Source organism: Cavia porcellus, unplaced genomic scaffold (genome assembly GCF_034190915.1).
Source record: "Cavia porcellus strain 051 isolate PalLab524CR breed Dunkin Hartley unplaced genomic scaffold, mCavPor4.1 scaffold_1, whole genome shotgun sequence".
In the NCBI taxonomy this organism is placed as follows: Eukaryota; Metazoa; Chordata; class Mammalia; order Rodentia; family Caviidae; genus Cavia; species Cavia porcellus.
The window spans coordinates 221,645,259-221,663,350 of record NW_026947484.1 but is presented as its reverse complement, the minus strand read 5'-3'; the positions used below and the strand labels follow the sequence as shown (position 1 = coordinate 221,663,350).

General features: G+C 42.5%; 1 protein-coding gene across 5 annotated transcripts in view; it reads right to left on the bottom strand.

Annotated features, from left to right (window-relative positions):
• Positions 1–18,092, bottom strand: part of Fez2 (fasciculation and elongation protein zeta 2) — a 39,192-nt gene that overhangs the window by 7,476 nt on the left and 13,624 nt on the right. For 3 of the 5 annotated variants that reach the window (XR_010040775.1, XR_010040771.1, XM_063229864.1), the window contains exon 5: positions 16,923–17,191. Coding sequence is in view for 3 of the 5 variants with exons in the window: in XM_063229864.1 (XP_063085934.1) it covers positions 16,923–17,191 (269 nt within the window). In the remaining 2 variants the exon portion in view is untranslated. Of the gene's footprint in view, positions 1–964; positions 1,046–16,922; positions 17,192–18,092 lie in introns of all 5 variants that reach the window. The other 2 variants (XM_063229859.1, XM_063229856.1) reach the window with 1 other exon arrangement.

The following is an 18,092-nucleotide window of genomic DNA, read 5'->3' as shown; positions in this document are numbered from 1 at the left end:
AGAAATTCCAGGAATCTGCTTTAACTATCCAAGAGCCACAGTCTGTATCCCTTCTTAATCTTCACTCATTTCAGAGTTTTGAGGTTAAAATTTCAAATAGTGATAGGTAATTTTCAGCATACTCATGAGTATAGCTGTCGCCCATGTTCATGACAGCACTTTAATCACTGCACAAAAATGTTTAAAAAAAGCAATTTAATACACATTTGACTATACAGTCACACTACATAGATTTGTGTAAATGATGTCTCATGTACACTTGGTACACCACTGACTTGGCTGATTACATAATGTGCTTTAAAAACACACAAATTAAGCTGGGCATGGTGGCACACACCTGTAACCCTAGCAGGAGAGGCTGAGGCAGGAGGATCCACAGTTCAAACCCAGCCTGCAAAACTTGTGATTTAGGGACACTCTGTCTCCAAAAATTAAAAAAAAAAAAAAAAAAAACGTTAAGAACGTAGCTCAGAGTGAAAGCCCAATTTTCAATTCCTAGTACCAAAAAAAAACCTAAAGGAGGTTAAAATATACTCTTTCCATATTTTTTACCTAAACCTCTAGTGTCAAAGATACCACCAATATCTAGCTTTCTTCCTTCCAAAGTAAAATCCTGTTTCCTAGATTTTTAGAATCAGAGTAGCATATTCTAATTAATGTCAGAAAGCGATTCTTCTACACATGCAATTCACCTTGTCAATGTGTTAGCAGCATCTACTTGTTTACAGCAGGAGTGAGAAATGGAGCTCTGTAACATATCTTAAGGATGTATTTAGTCTACTGCCCAATTTGGAAAATGCTTTTTCCCCAAGGGAAAATTCTGTTCATCATTATGGCTACAGATAATAAACTTTCATTTCCCTCTTTTAAGCAGTGGTCTTAGTAAATTAGTAAAACTTGCCAGCTTTACTTACACAGAAAATGCAAAAGCAGAGAATGAGGAAAATAAAGATTAACTGAGCACCTGTTTCTCTCCACCTGCATTTCCAAAGGTGTGGCGGAGGCCATTCTGAATGACATTTGAGATCCCTTCCATGCTGAAGCGCTAAAGGCAGCAATAGACGGCCCAGCAGAAAAGGACAGAGAAAGAAATTCAGAGACTGTTAGTAAGAATGTACCATGATGACTTATGTGTCCAAGAGACAAGCAGTTAGAAAAACGCTACTCCTCGTTCAGGTGAAGCAGACACAATCATGCTGTTTCTAAAATGGCTTTGCTTCTATTCCTCTGCAAATCAAATGCCTAAGTCAGTGCTTTTATTCTACACTTATGAAGATTTTTCCTGATGTAATTGATAATAAATTTGTTCCATTGGAGATGCTGTAATTTGTAGACATTGCTATTTTAGCTAAAATTCCCCATGTAATTCTGAAGATACCTTTCGATAGTTTACCCATGTTTCATCAAATGTCTGAAAATGTACGCACATTTTCAGCCTCAGCCTGGGTATATCCTTGATCAACAGGAACCTCACATCTGCAAAGGCAAACGCTGTCACTCTGGAGACCTGAGCATTGTGCTTCACAGTCTCCAGGCACCTGCCGCTGCCTCCGCGCAGAAAATGGGAACAGGAAGCCAGCATGTGCACCCTGAGTGGTCGAGTGGCTCCCATTTACTAGGTGAGCCCCCAAAACCTCTGTGGACTTTCCACTCCCTTTCCAGGAAACAACTCAAACTTCTTTCTCCCAGCAACCTCCAAGACTTCCTAGAATTCATCGTACTAAAAAAAAATGAGTGTTTTTTCCTAAACCACTTATCTTGATTTGTAACCAGTCTACAATGTCATCGGGCACCTTGAAAAAGAGTCCAGTGGCGCCTCTCTGGCAGCTGAGTCCAAGGCGGCAGAGGGATTCTTACAGCATGACTAACTGATGAGGGGAAAGGCAGCGTGACAAGAAATTACAGCCTGGTTCTCAGGGCACTTTCTTCCTGTGGAACTGTACAGGGGAAAGGTGAACCAATACGTACATTCAAGGGGGCACCAGAAAGAACATCTTAGCGGGCCTAAAGAAAAGGAAAGAAACCATGACAGTGGTTTCCACCCCCGAGAAACACACAGCTTACTCCAGCGGTTCTCAAAATATGATCCAGGTACATCTCGAGAGGTTCCTGCAATCTTCTCAGCCATCCACGTACTCAAAATTATTTTCTTTTTTTTTTTTTATCGGTACTGGGGATCGAACTCACGACTGCCTGCTGCAAAGCAGGTTCTTATGCCGCTGAGCTAAATCCCCAGCCCCTTCAAAATTATTTTCTTAATGTTATCAAGATTTAATGTACCTTTTTCATTCTCAACCTCTCATGACCTACAGTGAAATATTTCAAGTAACAGGCTGAATGTGGAAGAAGCCGTGAAAATTTAGTTGCCTTCAATCAAGCCAGACACTAGAAAGACTCCCAAAACTGCATAGCGATGACATTCTTCTCCCTAGGTTTTAAAAAATATAGTCATTTTCATAAAAGGATACTATTTAAATAAGAACTAGTAAGTTCATTATTACTTTTAGTAAACTCATATTTTAAATTTTTCTAGTTTTCATTTTAAAAACAGTAAATATTGCGCAATAAGTCCTGACAATAAAAAGTTCAGAAATGCCATAAGGTCTGCCCCTGGATGGAGCTTACCGCACCCTTGTGTGCATCAAATTGGAGGCGTGCACCAGACCGTGGGGGACCCTGGACCTCCAGGCCTCTCCTCTGATATCACCATGTCATTTACACCATCCTTCCCAGATCCAGACCTACACTCCAGTTTTGTTTTGGCAAGACTCGCCTGTCTGGTCAAGGTATTTTGACTGGCTACTGTTCACTGAGAGCAAAACCATTTACCTCTGCTGAATGATGCTACTTTTACAAGGAAAAACTACAGGTAACAATTTTCATAGATTTTTACATGACGTCATATACTTTGTTCTCTTTTTTAAAACAAATCATGCAAAGAGATGACATCTTAGGCTCCAGAGTCTGCAATAAAAATTATGGGAAACAATTTTTCAATAAACAAGTTGCTTTACTGTTTTTTAAAGTCTGTCAAATGTTCCTTTGAAAAGCAACAGAGAGGCGGGAGGCCCCAGCACCATGCTCTGGGGGCGCATCCCGGTAGCCACGTGAGTCCCAGGGGCTCTGAGCTCCGCCCAGCCCAGCATCCCAGGGCAGTCCATCCATCCGGAGGGTGCCTGGCCAGCCGCACAGGTTCCAGAGGAAAACAATAAAATGAAACAGCAAGATACAGTCTCAGTGCCCCACCCATCAAGAACAAACCCAGGAGACCTAGAAAGGGAGGGCACTGGAAATCGCACAACCGAACTTTCTGAAATGATAGCAACTGAAGTAAAGAAATAACTCCATGAGGCTACAGAGGAAATCAAATCAGAAATAATCTCTCAGGTAAAAAAAGAAATGACAAACACTATGAAAGAAATCTTGAGTGTATCTAGGGGCTAGGGATTTAGCTCAGCGGCATAAGCACCTGCCTTGCAAGCATCCCTGGTATCAATAAAAAAAAGAAAAAGAAATCTTGAGTGTATCTAAAGATACAGACAAAAAAATCACAAGCAAGGTAAGACGTTTTAGAATTTACACATTATCAAATGAAAGGTACACTTTATATTTGGGCAACGCACTCCAAAAATGGTATCCTTTGTAGTTCAGGCTGGCCTTGAACTCAATCTGTAGCCCAGCCTGAACTACAAAGTGAGCCACTGTCTCCAAAAAAAAAAAAAAAAAAAAAAAGTGTGATTTAGGTTTTCCTGATTAAATGAGCAATTGTGGACAATGCTAAGGATTTCAATTATTAGAGAGCTGGTGACTTGTGAGAGATAACTTTGACACAATCAGAACTCTAGGCTTAGTAGAAAGAGGGGAAAACACTGGAACTGGAATCCAGGGCAACTTGGAAAAATACACCACCAGCAACTGACAGTAGTGAAGAACCTTAAAAAGGCCTCTTCGCAGAACCTCTGCCGGGGCTCTGGATGGCGCTGTGTCCGAGGCTCCCGCCGGCAAGGCTCCTCCGGCTCCGGGCCTTTCATCTGCCAAGGGATGAACCTGGGAAGCAGGCAGTAGCCAGCAGGGCTCTGGTGCCTCCTGCTCCACCAGGACAGCTACAGAACGGGAGGTCAGAGGGTGCATGGGAAAACCGTGAGACAACAAAGAAAACACGTTCCCTGATCTACATTCTCCAACTCTCCCTCTCAATCGGGCTTTCCCCAATGGCAACTTTCAATTCCCAAACCCTCAACCTATTTCCCTTCTCAGCTTCTCCTGAATCAGCTCATACCGACCTCCTTTTCTGAGGCTGAAGTCCGCCAACACGTTTCCAGCCTCTCTGAACCTCCTCCTCTCAACTTTCTCCCTAGATCCTCAATACCAGCCCCTCTGCCCGCACTCGGGCCTCCGCCCACTGCTCCTGCTGAGAAGTGCCTCTTTCACTACTCATGTCTTGGTGGCAAAGCGTCCCCAGAGTTCTGTCCCTATTTTTCTCTCATGTACACTTTCCGGACATTACCACTCAACTTTTTCAACTTCCTCCATCAGTCTGGAGATTCACTTTCCTAAGAACAGCAAAGTGTCGAAGTACAGGACTGGCCCACAGTAAGAGCCTAGGAAGCTCTTACTGTGTTGTGATGTCCTTCCTGAGCTTCACGTTTGCACGTTCGGCAGAGGGCTGGACATCTGCACCTACTGTATGTATAACGGCCCCCTGGACATAGCCATATTATCATGCATAGACCTAAAACTCATCATAGCCAATCCTGAGTGCATCCTTCCCTCCCACACCAAACAAGGAACTAAAAGACCAACCTGCTCCTTCTACTGCACTGTGTACTTCATTCATTTACTCATCCACATACTCTCTCAGGTGACAGGGATTTAGAGTGGACACATCGGTCGGACCCTTCCCACCCTACTAAATCACCATCCCAATGCACTGGTGGCACAAAAAGGGAAACAGGAAAATGAACTAGGTACCCACAGAGACCACAAATCCCACTGATGAAACAATTCAAACTAGATGGAAACTAGAAAACTAGATGCAGGGGAGGCAGACAAAAGCTCTCTAGAAAGGTGACACTGTGCTGGGACATAAATTACATATGGATCCCAGATGAGTTGCAAAGGACAGTGATAAAGGCGATCATCTAAGACAGCAAAACCAAAAGCAGCCCAAATGCTCAACAACAGGGTTCACCCCGCTGCCGCTGCCACTGTTTGGAAGCCTTGCTATTCTTATCCAGGAGAATGTGACAGGGTAGCTACATAGTGTGTCCCTATCACATCCTTGCCAATAAGCAGCCTCTATTGCACTGACCCTTTCCTCTTCCTCATTTTGTGCAGTGAGTGTGTTGGACCTAAGAGTCGCCTCCAGAGCTGATGGGAAGGACAGGATCCCTTAAAGACACTGGGCTCCAGGCTAGGAACAGCTACTGCTGACCAACCACACTTGCCTCCCTTCCTTTGGGGAGATGATCACATGCTCTACCTGAGCTCGCCATCTGTGCTCGCCAAGTCAGTCACCAACAACCCAGCCACAGCTAACTTCCCTCCCTTGTCTTCCCACTGTCTCCCTCAGCTGCCAGCTCTGGCTGAGTGAACCACCGGCAGTCTCCCGGATGTCCATGATCACGCTCTGCTCTCTCTGCCCATCCCCTCCTTCATCTGCCTGTCCTCAGATTCACCAGGAAACCAAATGCGGAGCAGCAGTGACATGGGCAAGCCTCCGCCACACAACAGTGTCAGACAGAGAACATGGCAGCTGCCTGGAATACAGCACTATTTGCACCACGCGCTGGGCTTCCCGATGCGACACTGCTGACATCTGGGGCTTGCTAAATCTTCGTCTGGGGCAGATCTGTGAGCAGGGGAGTGCTGGCCAGCATCTCAGGCCTCAGCTCACCAGGTGTCGGCAGTGCTTGCCCCGATCCCCACCCCTGCCTTTCTCCATCCCACCCAGTTACGACAATGACAGATGTTTCCAGACACTGTCCCTATGGAGAACCAGCCGGCCTGGGGGAGAACACTGCACTGAAATACATGAGATGGTCTGTCATCCCAATCCTTACCTGTGGGCAATATGCTCCTAAAAAGATAAAACTTACTCTGTGTCCTTTACACAAGTCTGGAATATACTTGGGAATCGTAACAGTAGTAAATGATATCATCAAAAACAATGTTTTTGAGATGGAATCTCGTAATATTGCCCAAGATGGCTCCAAACTCCTGGACTCAAGCTATCCTCCTGCCTCAGCCTCTTGAGTAGCTGGGTACACGACAGGTGTGTAGTACCAGTCCACGGGAGGGATCTATCCAATCAACAGTCAGTAACCTAAACTGAAAAACTCTCCTGCACCTACTACCCACACCAGTGAAATACTTGTGGATTTGTCTGAAACCAGGATTCACACCTGAGTCAACAGTATTTGTAAACGTCAACTAGAAGATAAAAATGCTGGGCTAGAAATCAGTGATGGGTGAGAGAGGTATTGTCCAGCTCTGCCATCGACTGTGTCCTTAGCATAGCACCCTCACGGTGGAGAAATCAGGCAACATCACCATTAAAGGCCTTCTTATTCATAAATCCCAAGAATCCACAATCTGCCTAACCAGAAAGACACATTATTTTTTAAGTGGGCAAATCAAAGCCACATGCATATACGTAACAATACAGGACCAAAGTTCACACACACCCTGATCTAATGACACAGCCACCGTGACAGATACACAGGCAGGCGGTGCGTTTGGAGCTGTCCACTCCAATGGCTTCACTTTCTTACAAGGAAATTAGTGCTCCTGGAGGAAGCAGAAAGGGTCTCACTCATGTCTCCAGGCTAATCCCTCCACAAGGCCCTCGGCATGGCAAGCACTTGTAAGTCCACCGAGGGAAAGTTGTCGCAGGAGCCCATTTTGCCTCATATCGGAGGCCTCTTAACTTCTTGCAGGAAAGAATGATAGCAAGACAGACAGACAGACAGACACAGAGACAGAAACAGCTAAAAGGTAAACTGTGAACAGAGAATGTTGATATGAATGACAGGGCTTGGTTACTGGTCCAAGGAGCAAACCACAGAGTTGTAAGCAGTCTCATGCCAGTCTAAGAAACTGACATGAAATTAATTAAGAAACAACATTATTGCTTTTATAAAACAGTACAGTGACTAAGAAAAGCCCTGGGACAGTAAAGAGTAGCAAACAGAATATCAATAAAGGAGGAACAGAAAGGAATAGAAAGACAAAGGCAATGCCAGGGATTTGGCTCAGTGGCTCAAGCGCTTGCCTGTTAAGCCCAAGGTCATGAGTTCGATCCCCTGTACAAAAAAAAAAAAAAAAGACAGACAAAGGCAGCATGAGTAGGAAGAAACAGGAAAAGTGCCTGGTAGAACATACAGTGGGACTCTGCTTTACAGATGCTTCATAAGTTCCAAAAACTAATAAACCCCTTTGGAAGGCAAAATGAATTAAAAAAAATAATAAAACCTCAAAAGGCAGATTAAATTTCCTCATTAGTAAACGTCACCTCATTTAGAAATGCTACATTTACAACCTTGAGAGCAGACGCGGTATTATTAGGTGCTTACAGTGCTTAACTGGGCCAGAGGGAAGGCTTTTCTCTAGGCCTAAATTTTATAAGCAGAAGAAGAAAAATGAAAAAGGTAGAGGTTGGGGTAGGAAACATTCTTTTTTCAGCATTTCTCACGGTAAAAAGTATCACAGACATGTAAACTGAGTCTCTCAGGGTCATAAAAAGAAGAGACATTAAAAAGTTGTTGCAGTTCAACCACAATAAGCGGTTGATTAAAATGTTAGATGTGTCACACACCCATCATCCTTCTATTTAATCCACCCTGCCCCAAATATAGAAGGTCAAGAATCCAAATGACCGCACTCGGAGTGAGGAGCTGGCGTACAGCCCGATCCAAAGCTCTGCTGTAATCTACCCATTCGTTTCCCAGGGCATCTTGAGGAAACAACTCATAGTTTTATAAAATGCCCTTCTCAGAATGGAATGTCTGATATGAGCCCATCCACAGGCAGGAAAATGATTAAGCGTTACACTATTTACTTGATTGTCGCCCTCACTGCCGATAAAGTGCCCACGTACGGCAGCAAGGCCAGGGGAAGGGTCACTGGCCTGCAGGCTTGGAGAACATTGCTTAGCCTGAGAATATTCACAATTGCCTCACGATCGTTTCCTTCCCCGGCCCCTGGGCATGTATCACAGGTCTCAAAATCAGTCATTCTCTGGAAACTTTCTCAGACAAAACCAGGAGCAACAAAGTATAAACAAGATATACAAGATTACGAAGACAATAAAAATCTGGAAAACAAAGAAACAGGCCCAGATCTAGCTGCCTGTACAAACAAACAAGGCTGCGGGGCTCAGAGGAGGCGACATGCCAGGCGCACTGCTCCTAGAAGCTGAGCCTTTGCCAAGCCTCCCTCTGCACGGTCATGAAGTGACAACGGTCGGCATCTCTACGTTCCGTGGTTGCTCTGAGGGTACAGTGAGATAATTCCCAGAGAGCACCCCAGCCAGTGCTCAACAGAGTGAAGTGTTCAGTCTTGGCTACGGTCTCTTAAATTTAAAACAGACTAGAATGACAGTTTGCACATCACTCCCAAAGTAGGATAATCACACCTTTCCGCTCTTCTCCTCAACAGCAAAGAACAGTACATCAAGTTCTCCATATTTAAATAAAACTGCCACTTATCACAGGCCTTAGCCTAAAGGATGGAGAGGGTGAAAAGACAAGGTGTCACTACCCGCTGCCCACTCCAGAGACCAGCCAGAGCCGAAACTGCAAGCAAGTTAACAATTTTAGGTAATTCAAGGTCTTTCTGAACTAAAAATACTTTGCAAACCTAAAAGCAACAAGGACCAAATACAGAATTGTGTGCTGTTATCCCAGCCCTCGGGAAGCTGAGGCAGGAGATCACTGTGAGTTCGAGATCAGCCTGTACTACAAAGTGAGCTCAAGGCCACCTGCATAGCAAGACCCTGTCTCAAAAAAAAAGAATTGTGTTTTGTCCCTCTTTTCTAGACTACTGAAGTATCTGCTCATGCTATGCAGAACGTACTCCCCGGCTCAACCAATGTCATAAACAGCAACATCAGGGCAGGGAGGCCAGCAAAGTCCACAGCTCTGCTCCAAACCCTGCTCTCCACCTCATCCAACCAGCAGCGCAGATGCCACAGGCCAGGCTAACTTCTGAACAAACCTCAAAGTCAAAGCTTAATGGCAGAAAAAAAGCTAGCAAAAGCACTTAAGGAATATTTTTCATCTATTATCTACTCTGACTTGATTAACATTCTTTATACTCAAGAAGTTCAAAGGAAAGGGAAATTAAAGCTTAATTATCTTCTTTATAAGTTATATCCTATTCAGTAATTTTATAGGATTCTCAAATATTACAATATAACAAACTTTAAATAAATTAAAACTCAAAATTTTGATCAAAACATGAGAAAATACAGAAAGAAAACCAAGTTAAGTGTAAAAGAAACTACAAAATAAAAATAATCAAATTGTCAAAATAATCTAAAAAAGGATATAAAAGTAGTATCTTGTTTTGAATCTTTAAGTCATATAGTTTTGATGTAATAAAGCAATCACAAATGCGAATGCCACCACTTTTTGTTGTTGCTGTAGTTTTGAGACAGGATCTTCCTTTGTATTCCAGGCTGGCCTCGAACTCACAGCAATCCTCCTGCCTCAGCCTCTCACATGCTAGACTACAGGCATGCAAAACCATGCTCTGGAGAATTCTGCCTCCCCCACCAACAAAAAAATATCTCCCAAGCACATTAGAAAACATTAATTATTCAAAGGAGATACATACTTGATGTTGTTTTGGACATTAAATACCTATTTTATAAGCCTGTTCTCAGAACAGAAAGATAGGACAAAGATTTTCAAACTTAGGAATTAACTTGAGTAGTATCAAACCACCTAGTATTTTGCACTTGAAGAACTTAGGCATTTTAATGTAATATGAATATGGAAATTAATGATTGCCAAGCCTTCTCAAGGTCAGACTAAAATAACTAATAATAATTTTATAAATTCTTTATTGATTCTTACGGATTCTACAGCATACAATAAGAGTTCAATGTCCTGGAGTATTCTGGCTTTTCTGTGGACTTGTGGTACAGTAACTATGTTCCCTCAAAGACATAAAGAAGTCAAGAATGGATTTCTGCTATTTACTACATTAACTGCGTAGGTAACGGAGATGATCGCTACTATAACCACTGCAAAATACAAACTGTAAGTAATATATCCAAAGCTAGTAGAGACATTATTTCTGTAGGCAATATTATCTGCCATAAAACACATTTGTTTTACATCAAAAGTAATTGATAATCCATAGTTTAAATTTATTGAAATAATAATTATTATACATCCAAATTTCTCTCTACTTCACAATGACCTCCATGCCCTCATACTAATTTTTAGCTAATGCTCTTCACAATGAAGAAAAAGGCAGAGAAATAATGTCAACAGGCTCAACAAATTATTCGTGAAAATATATCCACATTTATATTCAGGTACGTGTATAAGGCAGAATTTACCCTCTCAAGTACCACCAATTTAGAAAAGGGAGGGTATTGATCTCTTCTGTTTCTCAACCATTTGAGTCACCTTGCGTCAGGGTAGATAAATAGTGCACCCAGGGGACTGAAAGCATTTTAAATTCTCCCCCCACCACCACAATACAGAAGCAACTGGTCTACCTGCTCAGCTCTCTTCCCTTAGCTACTATGTCACACACTCGATCTCTCTCTCTCTCTCTCTCTCTCTCTCTCACACACACACACACACCCACACACACACACACTCACACAGCACAAAGGCCTAGCACTGATCACGGACACCATCATGTTAAGAGTCTTGGAGTGGGATTGGCCAAAGTGTCCCTTTTTTCAGGTAAAATTCAGACTACTGCTGATGGGGTCTTCAAAAAAGGAGCAAATAAACCAACCCTAGGATAAAACAAGGCAATGTTTTATAATAAATTCTGGACATACAGTAATGATCTTTTTATTTACACAAACTTATTTAAATGCAGTTTATAATTTCTTTCCACTCATTTTTAAATTTGACTACATCAGGGGTTGGCAAGCTGTTTCCCATAAAGGGCTGGACAGACATTATTTCAGTCTGTCCTCGCAGTACCACAGCAGCCACAGATAATATGCAGTGAATGAATGTGGCTGGTTCCAATAAAACTTTATTTATAAAATAGGCAGAGGATGGACTGGTCCTTAGGTAGTAGTTTGCCCTGCCAAGTTTTGGTTTAAATCAGCTAAGCAAATATGTAAATCTAAAACTTTCAAATTAAAAAGAAAGAGGAAAAGGTAGGTTTTTCTTTTTCTGGATTGTTGGTTGGATAGCTGGTTTTAAAACCGAAGCCACAAATTCAAGTAAATGTGTGAGAATAGTTCTTTAGAGGCTTGGACTTAGAGTAAATCAGAATAACTTCAGGATGATCTAATAATAGTGACTGTCCAAATAAAAATAAATTTCTCTTATTGTGATCAAGATTAAATGAAAAGGGCTGGGGATTTAGCTCAGCGGCATAAGCGCCTGCCTTGCAAGCAGGCGGTCATGAGTTCGATTCCCAGTACCGACAAATACATATGGGAAAGAATATTTATCATCTCAGCTCTAGCTCTCTCCTATCTTTAAGCAATTACTTCCTTAACCTCCATAAGCAACATATTAAGGGACTATCATTATGTTACAGCAGCTTCTTCTTTTATCTAGTACCTGTCAGTCACCGATTGCTAATATCAGGATAAACCTTTTCTTGCTACACCAAGCAGTTACAGGTTTCTGATGGTGGTGAGTGTAAGGCTCTACAACTCTCCACAGTTAAATGTAACTACGACAAACATAAAGGTACTATCAATCCTGTGTTTTCAACCACAGACTTATAATAAGCATCCTCACATGTCCTGAACTCCAAAGATGCTACTGAATTTTCAAAAAGCACGGTTTACTAATGTATGATGCTAAACGAGTACGCAGTGATGTCTTTTACCCAAGATGAATAGCTGCTACTAAATTAAAACAACCTGGCATATTTTGACTTGTTCTTGTATCCAGAGAAGTGCCACTTAAAAATGAAATAAGAATTCCAATACCTGTAATCTCCCAGCACTTGGGAGGCTGAGCAGGAGAACCACTGCGGGTTCAAAGCCAGCCTAGGCTACACAGTGAGACTCCAACTCAAAATAAAAATAACAATAATAATTCCAACACTACAAATCCAAATCTGGAATTCAATCTCCACGTCCCAGGAATGAGGTTTGTGCTGGGGAAACTCAATGAGTCCTTAAGGAGCCTGCACTGGGTCAGAGGAGAGATTTGAGCCAAAGACTGTAGTACAGCAAAGGGAAGTGCACTCTCACGAAGCATGAAAACACCTCAGAAATGACATAACAGGCAACCTATCAAAGAACACAAGTGGCCCATACGTCAGACCCCTGCTGGCCTGTCTTACCAGTACACATTAAAAGGCTGATCACGGCACGGTAGAAAGTGTGGGAAATGGTTGCTGCTGCCCTATGACCAGGTTACATTTTTATACAACACCCTGAAAAGCTGGTCATTTAAAACTGAAAATTCTTTGCTCTAGAAACCTTACTGGCTTTAGAAAGTGAGTAAACTAACTGCACTAAAAAAAATTTTTTTTTTAATTCAATTTTAAGACAATAGTCACTGGCTGGGGATTTAGTGCCTACCTGACAAGGTGAGGTCATGAGTTTGATTTCCCGGTACCCAAAACAAGAAAATGGTAACTTTGGCTTAACAATAATAATTTCTGGTTTCTACAAAATATCCAAGGGGAGATATATCAAGTAGGCAGCTGGATATTTATCTTAACGTTTACTCAGGGTGTACAGAACCCCAACATACACTATTTCACGGCATCCCTCCAGAATTGAAAGGTGTCTGCACCCCCTGGCAGCACTAGGGTTCACACACAGCCCCCACCCAGAGCTCCTGTCAGTAAACCATTAGCCTCGTGAGCCCGGCACCCAGCAGAAAAAGCCACACAGATTTACAGGTTTGTCTCTCAGACTCTCATTTATTCAGCAGAAATGTACTCAAAACTCAAATTGGACCTACAGATACCAAGAAAGCAAAGTTAGATTTCCTGTTCTTAGGGAAACATACTTGAGACTGGCATGAAAAGATTGCAAAATGATTGTGTTCCCAGAGACAATTAAAAGGAATAATACTAAACTCGAAAGGAGAAAGAAGTCAATTCTTCACTGGAATTTTAAAGCAAATTTTCCACAATTGTATATTCAGACAAATATGTTTTGGTTGTTTTGTTTTGTTTTGTTTTGCCAGAAGAATGATCAAGAGGAAAGGGTCTCAGAAAGGGAGGCAATGCTTGATCATGACTTTTAGTTTATAAAAAAGAAAAGGAGGTAGAATACAAAGCATGGAGACCCAAACGTTATGGTCAGCTCACAGACACGCAGCAAGGTCACCAACTGACAGCACGCCCGGCATTCCAGGTTCCGCCTCTCCCCCGGCTCGCTCCAGAGGCTGTGAAACGGCAAAGGCTGCAGCATCCTGTCTCCTGCTCTCATATCGAGTGCCCACCTCCCTCCCAACTACCGATCAGAAGTAGCAGTGGGACACTGACTGCCCTGCCTGGAACAACTCCCTGACGGCTACACTACTGACCACCTTACCCGGCCTCCTGTTTGGTCACACTTACTGCTACCTGACATTACACTGTCACTTCATTCTCTGCCTGGAGAGCTGCCTGTGTCCCTCACTAGAATTTATGCTCCAAGCCAGGCATGGTGGAGCACATCTGTCATCTCAGCACTCAGGAGGCTGAGGCAGGAAGATCGCTGCAAATTCGAGGCCAGCCTGGGCTACAAAGTGAGTTCAAGGCCAGCCTGGACTACACAATGAAACCCTGTCTCAAAAAGATACACACACAAATCTGTGCTCCAGAAGACAAACCGCTTTATCTGTTTTCCTTGGCACTTGAACAGTGCCTGATACAAAGCAGACACTTCCCGATTATCTGCTGAATGAGTGACTACTGTTTTATGTTACTCGATATAAAGCATATGGTTATTGTACAAGGCAACTCAAGAAAACATTTCACTTGGGTTTTTGTCTTTTTCTGTTTGTCTGTTTGAAACAGGGCTACACTACGCAGTTCAGGCTGGTCTTGAACTCACAGTGATCCTCCCGCCTCAGCCTCCCGAGTGCTGGGATCAGAGGCATTCATCACCACGCCTGGCACTGCGCTTTTCTGAGCTATTCTACTTTCATTAAGGTATTTTCAGGTTTTAATAAAATTTTCTGAAGCTCTAAATAGCATCATCCCTACATGCCCTATTTTTTGCAATTGCAATAAATGTTTGAAACAAAACATGTCTCTAAAATTAACTTTGCTGCTCTATTTCCAACGAGATACTTCACTAGAGTCTTCAGACCAAAGAGAACAAGCTAGCAATTATGGGTAAAATATTATAAACAAGTACACATGATTGTGTTATTTCAATAAAATATGCTTGGAGAAAAATGGAAGCTATTTCATGCTTAAGGAAAAGTTCAGACTCTGCTATCTCAAAAATACCTCTGCTAGGAAGAAAAAAGTGACTGATGTTATTGGAAAATTAGATGACACATGAAATCTCATAGGTCACCATTTTCAAAAAATTTGCATCACTGGTGATAATTAACCACAGAAATCAGGCCTTGTCAATACTGTATGATACATAATCGGTCTGGGAAGGTAACACTTTGTGAAATCTGTTTATCCAATTGGCCATTTCACTTTAGGTTTCTTCAAAATCACAAGTCTCAGGCTGTTCGTGTCACAGATGGCATGGTCATTCTCTGGCATTTTCAGCTAAAAAAAGATACAGGAAAAAGTACCAGAAGCTGAGCCAGGCCGTTGCTGTCCTAATTAAAGCTTTGACACAAATATTGTATCAGAATTCAAGAAGCGACTTTACAAATTGAAATGCTGTGAAAAGACTTACTGTTCAATGTGTCTATTTCAAGACTAACAAAGGTTCAAATATGACCTAAATGCTACCTTGCCAAATCCATTTCTCAATAGAAACACCATGTAAAATGACACAATGGATCTACTCTAACCATGTTTATATGGGAATTACAAAAAGAAGCCTTTACACCCCTGGAGGGATAAATTTATTCTCAGCCAAGTGTTAACGCCAATAAATAGAGGATTTCACATGTAATCCCTGAAAGCAGATATGCAGAAACTGCCAACCACACTGTAACTTCTTCTTCACTAAGCATTTTATTTAATCCCACTAGCATTAACTGGGCAATTTAAAAGGTGCAATTTTTTAAAATGTGAGCAAAATATTATCCTTGATATTTTAAAGGAAACTCCTCAGAACTGTACACCCAAACAAATATTTTTCTGAGAGGAGTCTCTAGAAAGAATCAAACATACACCTTTTCAATCAATACTGCCATTTTTTAAAAAATGAGTACTTTTTCAATTTATAAGTTCTGCCCTTTGTAACCACATATTAATGAACATACACAAATAAAGTATAAATTTATTCAACATTAGTAGCCACATTCTGAATGGGCTATACACCAGTTTGTGTTAACCACCTTGCAGTGACCCAGCAACTGAGAACATACTCTTCCTAAAGTTCCATCAGCCCCTGGTCAATGGGACCCACCTCCCTAGAGAAGATAATTCAACAATTCAACTCAAGGACAATTTATATTATTTTAAGCCATAACAGCCAGTTTGTGATTACATGTTACCAAGCTATCAACGTCATAAATTAAGAGAATAATATGTATATCCCCTTTAGAAAAATAGATCCCTTTATTCAACCATTGTACCCTAAAACTTAAACCATTTTTTCACACATAAAATCAAAGTGGAAATATACAAGGCCTCAACTGATCACAGAAAAATAAGAGCTGTAAAACTGATAGGAAATGCATCTCATATAATCCATAGTTAATGTTTATAATAAAATTTAATCAGGCAAATTAACAGACCACTTGAGAAAAAAGATAAAGTAGAAAACAAAACACCATTATAGAAAGGGTCAAAGTTTCAAATATCCTAATTTGTTTTCATCAATCAGTAATACTCTGATCTGTAGGCCACACAGCTGGCTGTCATACAAAACCACTGTCACTGTGTCCTAACCTTGAAATTACAAGGGATCTGTTTTTACAAGTCAGTGACTGATGCTCAAGACAGTTGTGCCACCTCTAAATAGACTGCTCTGCAATTTATTACATAATCCATAAGTACAAAAACCGTTCATAAGCCCACCAGGCAAATGTAACCCCTACTCACATTCTGATGTATTGAAAGTGGTTACCTGATAAAGCTTCTTTTAAGACATTCTCCCTCCCTGCTACCTCCCCTTTCTTCCCTCCTAAACATTTGGGGGTAAGGTATCCCAACAGCATGAAAAGTATCATCAAGAAACACCCTGCAGAAGAGCCGCAGAAAGCATACTCTAGAAGAATCACTGCTACTGCTGCTGCGGGCTGGGCGGCACAGATCTGACCTGCCACCCCGCGGCTGGCCAGCTGTGCTTCGACACCTGTCCCCAGCACCTACACCTGTCCCCAGCACTGACACCTGTCCCCAGCACCGACACCTCTCCCCAGCACCGACACCTGTCCCCAGCACCTACACCTGTCCCCAGCACAGACACCTGTCCCCAGCACCGACACCTGTCCCCAGCACCGACACCTGTCCCCAGCACCGACACCTCTCCCCAGCACCGACACCTGTCCCCAGCACCGACACCTGTCCCCAGCACCGACACCTGTCCCCAGCACCGACACCTGTCCCCAGCACCGACACCTGTCCCCAGCACCGACACCTGTCCCCAGCACCGGTGCCTCCTGGAAAACATCACTTACTGTGCCCGGCACGTGACTTCTCTCGTTCTTCCCATTCTGAGAGCTGCCATTTTTTAGTTTCTTTTTCTTTTTGGCTGATTCTTTGTGCTCTTTCTGTTTGTTCTGCACTTCGATAAGGACAGAAATAAAGCTGTTTTTTACTTCCTTTTCAAACTCCAGTTCATCTCGCAGGGCCAACTGCTGCACCAGTTCCTCGGAGTACTCCTTAATGGCAGTCTCGATTTCTTCCAGGAGCTCGTTTAACTCAGACACGGACAGCCTCTTCACCCCTGTGACCAAAACAAGTTCGGCAAACACTGAGACAGAAGTGTTTCAGAGCAGCACAACAGCGTGGTTTGTGCCAAAAAGGAAAACAATATTCCAAGCAACTAAACTGTCCCTGATTTTCTCAGAGCCCTCAAACTCCCAGGGTCGGTGGCAGGACGTGAGCGGGGCAGGGTTAGCGGGCAAAATCATTTCTTAGCTGGCTGGGAGGTAAAGTGTAACGAAACTTCACTTGCATAAATCAAGCACCCCATGAGTAGCACTCACTCCAGCCAAGACTGAGAAGGCTCAAACGCGGAAAATAATACACACAACATTGAGGGATTATATGGAAACCACCTGCTGAGAAGAAACGGTGAGCAATTTTACAGGATTCTGGGAACTCCTGGACAGAGGAGGAGGCGATCTGAAAGAATTAAACTAAACATACATTGAATCGCACATGCCTCAATTTGTGGATTTGGCTGATAATTAGGAGAATGAAAAGAACAATATTCCTAGCAAGCCCGTGTCAGTTTTTTCCCAGCACTTCCCTACACGTGAGAGACAGGATATTGTTGAAGACCTAATCCCCAGTACCTCCGATGCGGCCACATGGCTTGAAGACAAGATTGTCTGGAGGGTTAATTATGCTAACATGAGGACACTAGGCTGGGTTCTAATCTGATGTGACTATTGTCCTTACGAAATCAAGAGGCCAAGACAGAGCACACAGAGGAAGATCATGTAAAAATGTAGAAAAGAGCCATCTATAAACCAAAAGGGAGGCCCTGCCAGAAACCAAGTATGCCTGCATCTTGGTGGTCTCAGATTCCTGGCTCCAGAATTGTGAGAAAATATAGTTCTATGGTTTATGCCCTCAGTCTGTGATATTTGTTAGGGGAACCCTAGAAAACTAGTAAGGTG